The sequence below is a fragment of the Phallusia mammillata genome, chromosome 7 (assembly GCF_965637545.1).
Source record: "Phallusia mammillata chromosome 7, kaPhaMamm4.hap1.1, whole genome shotgun sequence".
In the NCBI taxonomy this organism is placed as follows: Eukaryota; Metazoa; Chordata; class Ascidiacea; order Phlebobranchia; family Ascidiidae; genus Phallusia; species Phallusia mammillata.
The window spans coordinates 12,794,247-12,800,435 of record NC_137258.1 but is presented as its reverse complement, the minus strand read 5'-3'; the positions used below and the strand labels follow the sequence as shown (position 1 = coordinate 12,800,435).

Genomic DNA, 6,189 nt, shown 5'->3' with positions numbered 1-6,189 from the left:
GTTTGCGGTGTAAAATAATCTTCAGCCTATATGCTTCATTGTAGACTAACAGTGCTTTTCCTTGTTATAAGTGACAATTCATTTTAAAAATGAAAAATGCCTGACTAATGTGTGACAGTTGTTTGCTGTATTTTTCCACAGTCGACCTTAATAATGTAATAAAATGTGCCGATAAAAACTGTAAACCCAAAGTATGCGCATTGCAAAAACATGAGCAGACAACAAACAATCAGCCCGAGTCTGAGACGAAGCAAATGTAACCTGCTTGAGTGCCTCGAAAAATATTTGTGCTCTTCGGTGCATATGCCAAAAATCGTGTTTTGTAACAATCAATTAAATACACCGACATAACGAAAATGTAAAGACATTTTTTTACGTTACTGTCACGAAACCTGCCAGTAGAGGGAAAAACGTTTGCCAAATACTTGCACCTAAGACGTACTGACATGCCTATGACGTCTAAACTTTGGCGAGTCTTGACAACATTTCGGACATAAACACCTTAAAAGGTAACGGGTCTTCAAATCATGCATGATTTGAGCGCATTTACACTAAAACGTGCGTTGAGGTAAAAAAACAATGTACGCAAGTTTTGAAAAAGAAATTCAAAAATTTGCGAGTACAAAACGCAAAATTGTTCGCATACCTGTGACGTATGTAATAACCTGAATCTTGTGCACAACACGAACGTGACTTTTTTTCGGTTGGATCCAATGTATGGTTAGTGGTCACAGTAACAGTCATGCCATCAATTTTAAAAATAATGTTTATTAAGCTAAAAAAAAACGTACCATGCACATTGGAATTTTGCACTAACAAGTTTCGTGTCATATGGTAAATGGAGAAACAGTACTGTCTGTAAGTTGAGCCACACCGTGACATCTAAAGTATGTATAACGCGACATCCATGACGGCACAACCAACCGCTTTCTTGTTCTTTCGCTTATGTCTAAAATGGGGATTTCACACTTGACTCTCGAAAAAAATTCCAAAGGCTGAAATAATAGGTTACAATGAGGCAGCGGCATTTGTGTGTTGTTTTTTGTCCGCTCAGGTAGGTCTGAAGATCAGTCAAACGCTTGTGGTAAGATTTTTTGAAATCAGAATTTAATTTGCCGAACCAGAAAAACAAGGTACGAATTACGGTTTAACCCGCAAGTGAGCATTACTTGATCTCATGGTACCGAGCGGCCAGGAGTAAAGATTAATTTTCAAATGGGTATGGAGCCAAATAGATCGTGTGGGTGTATGCCACAGCATTTTTGCTAGTATTGTTTTTTAACAGCTATGTTTAGAACGCAGTGAAGCAAGTCTCTTGAGGTTATAAATGACGGTTGCTGTCATCCGTCGTGTCACTCTGATCCTGCACTCCGTTAAAGCGACTTGAAGCGACAGAAAAAAATACTATTGGAAAAAGAATCATGAGAACTTTCGCAGTTTTGATTTGTTCATTGCTTCAATATAAAGCTGTATCAGGTTGGTTGCTGTAGTAATATACTTAAAAATGTTTGTTTGTAGTGTACTTATTATACGAAGTAAAAATAAACCGATCAGTTATAAACAAAGCAAAATAAATTGATTGAGTATAAGTAAAACTCCACAAAATGGACAAAAATGCAAAAAAAAAACTGTTTGGTAACATTCCTGACAACGCTTATCAGACCAAGTAATCCCATAACTGGGCGCCGATTGGCTTAAAGGGCGAAGGTGTAATGCTTTTAAGCGCCCGTCTGTGGTGACACCCAAAACAAGCGCAGGTGTGCAACACCCAATTTGCCTCACCTGGTTATATTTTCAAATTTACCTTTAAGTTATCCACAATATACAAAACAGCAAACGAATCCTGATCTAAATTTTGAACATTCGGGCCTACTTTATATATGTAGAATAACTAAACGAAACGATCGGGTATTTCTCAATATCGTCACGCTTGCGTGGAGACTTTTAATGGAATGCCTATCCAGCAAAAAATGACAGATACGGTCGTTAGTTACGTTTCCCACTTTTATCACGGGCTTACTGTAAATTTTAACTTTCAGGTTTTCGGTTATCTTGTTTTTGTCGTGGTGTGAGTAGATCCAGTGGCTGATTTTTGGTTATATTTCAGGCATTATCTGTTGGGAATGTGCGAATGCACTGGGTGAAAGAGAATGTGTTAAAGTCGGCCGAGCAACAGTATGCGGTCCTGAACAGGTGTGGTTTATGTCATGATCTCGACACATTTATTTACGGGGAAGCACTGGTAACAGCATTATATGTTTGCGTATTTTGTGCAGGATATGTGTCAAATTCAAGTTCGTCGTGGTGGTTGGGGCGAAGAACCAATGCTCGACAAATCGTGCAAGACCGTAACTGCGTGTGGTTCAAACCATTTTCAGGTAAACTGTGTTTCATAAAAGCATGAAACATAGTCTTGTTTTAAAAAATGGTGTTGGTCTTTCTGAAACATAACGTAATAATTATTAGCATTTTCACAAAAGTAAGTTTTACAAACGTTCAAGATGTTGCAGTTTGGTACCCTCGGATAAAGCAATTTTCCCTCCGGCACTGCAGAAAGGGCGTTTCGTTTTTCGGTGTCAACTGATGTATAATCAACAAAGTTGAATTAATTTTGAGAATTCGCAGCTATGTTAAGACACGATAATGCATAGGAGCATAGAAAAACGCAGAGCAAAATTTTAACACAGACGGAGAAAAATATGAGGGAAAAATCCCGACACAAATATCAATCAATACTTTGGCCGACAGAAATCGTTCAACTTACTTCTCTCAAAGGTTCGATAAAAAAACGTTAAGCAAAACAAGTCAATGAAACACAGTTCAAAATTAGTTTTGTTTCGATGTGATGAAACAAACCTTACGAATCAAAACAAGTCTTAACTTTAAAACATTTGTTCCACTACAACGATATTTGCCTTTATTTTTCAGAATTTGAAACCGGCTTGGGCATTTAAGGGCGACATGATTCAGTGCAATACTTATGCCCCATCTTCAGTCTGTCGATGTTGTTGTGGAACTGACTTGTGTAATCACGAAACGTTGACATGTGACAAGGAAAGTAAGACTTTTTCGAAGACGTGAAGCTGTATTTAACGTATCTATAGTCCGATCTTAATCTGGTATTTTGCATGTTTGTGACAGCTCGTGTCAAGAGAACATAAGTAAACCGCTAAAATTGCACGTTTTTGTCAGCTTCGGTTGCCCACTGCGGTACTTTGACACGACTTGAGAATGGATGGATGAAGTGCACTCGCGGAAACAATATATTCTCCTCTTGTGAATTTGGTTGCAACAGGCGCTACAATCTGGTCGGCTCTACATCTATGTCATGTGGTTGGTAACTTTGCTATAAATGTGGCGAGACACTTGGCTGCGAGTGGAACACGCGATTCTCAACCACAAATCTGCATCACCGATTGTTTGTTGTTAACAACGCAGGTATTTTCGGCAAGTGGAGTCACGATAAACCGCAATGTCTCCCTGTTTCATGTCTGCATCGACCGGAGACAATCAAATTTGGTTCTGTTGAATGTACGCTAGGAGTGGATTTGGGAAGTCGCTGCACGTAAGCTTCTGTGATCCATTTTAATTAAATACTACGTTAAGTGTAAGTGTATTGAATTCGACCGCGTAAACAATCGCTACGTATATCAAAATGAATGCTTTCAAAAACTGATTATAACCTTCATACAACTAAACTAGCTACATTGCAATATATGTCAATGGTGTGTTTGTAAAATTGGGAGGATGGTTCTGGTCGCAATAACATGACGCGTTTCTATTGAGATTTGGATACCCACTTGTACAACCTACATAACCGCTACCCATAATCAGCCATGTTTATCTCCGTAGTCTTTGCATTCCTGCTGCCAAGTTAATATCTTTCCATTAGGTTTTCGTGTGATGAAGGTTATCGCTTGCATGGTGCAGAGACAATTACGTGTCTCGAATTTCGTCGTAGAAAGTATGGTTTGTGGAGCAGGGCGCCACCCGTATGCAAACGTAAGCACCAAACTTGTTGTTTACACGAGCGCGAAACACACAAAAATGTTTTTGTTTTGTAAAGCGTTGCAGTGTCCTACCCAAGACGTGTTCAACCATGGATTCGTTACTTGCTCCGACGAGAACTATGTCGGTTCACAATGCTCATTCCAGTGTGACGAGGCTGATGGATACGTTTTATATCCTCAGGTACCAATAACAACTTGTCAAAGTAACGAACAATGGGACGTGAGTTGGCCATGCTGCACATGTAAGTCTGGCAAATGCAATTACCAATAGTTTGAAACATTAATTTTTTTTTGCTTTTAGTGCCCTGTCCGCCTTTTGCAATCATGGATTTCATTATCATCCTAGATTCGTCGTCTTCCGTCGGTGCAGATAACTGGGTCATCACTAAACAATTCGTCAAAAGTTTCTTAAAGTAAAATAGCAATACATTGAATGTAAATAGCTGACGCAATCGCTAAACTCCACAGAATAGTTTGAACTTTTTAAGGAGGTGTTTATGAACATTTAGAGGTTTTGACTGTCTGGTCTAAATATGATTTGATAATATTTTGAAACGCAAAGAAACTGACAGGACGTTGTGTAATTTATGTTTTTTTTTGTTTCATAGAGATTTTATTGTGAGAAATGATGCCAGTCGATACGGTGGTTTCAGGTACAATCGCGAGGTTGACACAAGAACACAGGTCTGTATTTTTACACATGACCATAAGGTCAGAATTGCAATTACAAAAGATATCTTACTTTGTAGATCTTTCTGGACGAATATCCGGAAAGCAAAGAAGATTTTTTTGATGCTTTTGATCTTATCGATTACAATGGCAACGGTAAGTGGTTTAGTTTGATGTCAATTCGATTTAGACTAAATACAACAATGACATAGATTTCGGCCGTATGTAAAATGGGTTTGACAGGTGGTTCTCGTTTTAACGTTTTTTTCAAAATTCGCTTAGGTAATTAATAAAGTAATTTTGTGTTTGTGCTAATTGCTGTTTCTACCACACTTACTTTTGACCACACAGGGACACAGACAGGGAAGGCGTTAAACTACACGGTCGATGTTATGCTAAAAAGAGGTAACAGAGCAGACGCAAAGGACGTCGTTTTACTGATCACTGATGGAAGGTCTCAAGATGACGTCACAATTCCAGCGCAGAGATTGCGCGATGAACGTGTCTTGGTGAGCGAAAAACTTTACACTTAAAGTGCATATTTACCCAAACTGTTGTCAATGTTTCGTGGTCTTTGACCCCAATGACTAATTTCCAACTGCTATACTGTCAAGCGAGAGTAGAGTTTGATTTTAGTGGTGACCTCAGTCATGAACTATACTGATCTGACTCCAGGCGATAAATTGTTGACTGAAATCATTTTTAAGAATCTGGCGAAAGGCGCGACAAAGCAATTTTAAAAAATTGGAAGTAAAAACATCAATGGGATGCGTGACATGAGGCTGTACCAAAATTTGGTTCAAACGAGTCCCAAGCCTCTTTTTAAATGGCAAACCCATGTGTTTAGGTGTACGTTGTTCCTGTAATGCCACCAAACGGAAGGTTGGATCTTGATCAAATTAACGCCATTGCCGGTCAACCAGAGAATGTTCTCGAAGATGCGCTGACGGGAGGTTTTGAGGCCTTGAATGACCTATTTGCAGAAAAGATCACTGAAATCCTTTGTCTCAATCCCTGCAAAAACCCGTTCCATGATCACGACCGTTAAACTGCCTGACGGTTGATTAATCATAAATAAACATTACCTACCGCCAAATCCACACGAACCTAACATGAATAAACAAGGCCTTGAATTTAGATGATATCACCAAGGCTTGTGGTTGTCACATATAAACATTATAATATCAATTGCTGTCAGAAGAGAGTAAGACGACATTTTTCTTATCCTCTTGTCGTTCCATGTTTGCTGAATCCAGCCATACACTAATGGGAATTTGAGCCGTTTAAAACCATGTAGAAAAACGTGCGGTTTAAGACAAATCTCTGTGAATCCCAGTTTTTCGTTGTGTCAATATACAATAATTAACAAAGCTTAAACGTTCATTTATGTATGTTTGTCGAAGTTGTTATACCAGTTGGATCACCTAAGGTGAAGATTAGCGGTTGCACGTTCGGTGGCGAAAAGTTCGGAAATCTTGAAAAAGGTTAAGTTAAGCAAAGATTGGATGAT

At 38.8% G+C, this 6,189-nt stretch overlaps 1 protein-coding gene across 1 annotated transcript; it reads left to right on the top strand.

The window, feature by feature from the left end:
• Window positions 1-1,421: 1,421 nt before the first annotated feature.
• LOC145239002 (uncharacterized) lies at window positions 1,422-6,050 on the top strand. The gene is made up of 13 exons (XM_080102299.1): window positions 1,422-1,476; window positions 2,108-2,193; window positions 2,277-2,378; window positions 2,929-3,058; window positions 3,193-3,333; window positions 3,439-3,565; window positions 3,893-4,002; window positions 4,067-4,252; window positions 4,312-4,423; window positions 4,619-4,694; window positions 4,760-4,835; window positions 5,031-5,188; window positions 5,527-6,050. The coding sequence occupies exons 1-13, from the start codon at window positions 1,422-1,424 to the stop codon at window positions 5,725-5,727; spliced, it is 1,560 nt and encodes a 519-aa protein (XP_079958425.1). The 3' UTR covers window positions 5,728-6,050.
• Window positions 6,051-6,189: the final 139 nt, after the last annotated feature.

Bases quoted from the DNA above. Each gene is read 5' to 3' on its own strand.
- LOC145239002 (XM_080102299.1), top strand. From the start codon at position 1,422: ATGAGAACTTTCGCAGTTTTGATTTGTTCATTGCTTCAATATAAAGCT. The intron at 3,059-3,192 runs GTAAGACTTTTT...CGTTTTTGTCAG, and splicing joins GTTGACATGTGACAAGGAAA to CTTCGGTTGCCCACTGCGGT. The intron at 4,253-4,311 runs GTAAGTCTGGCA...TTTTGCTTTTAG, and splicing joins GAGTTGGCCATGCTGCACAT to TGCCCTGTCCGCCTTTTGCA.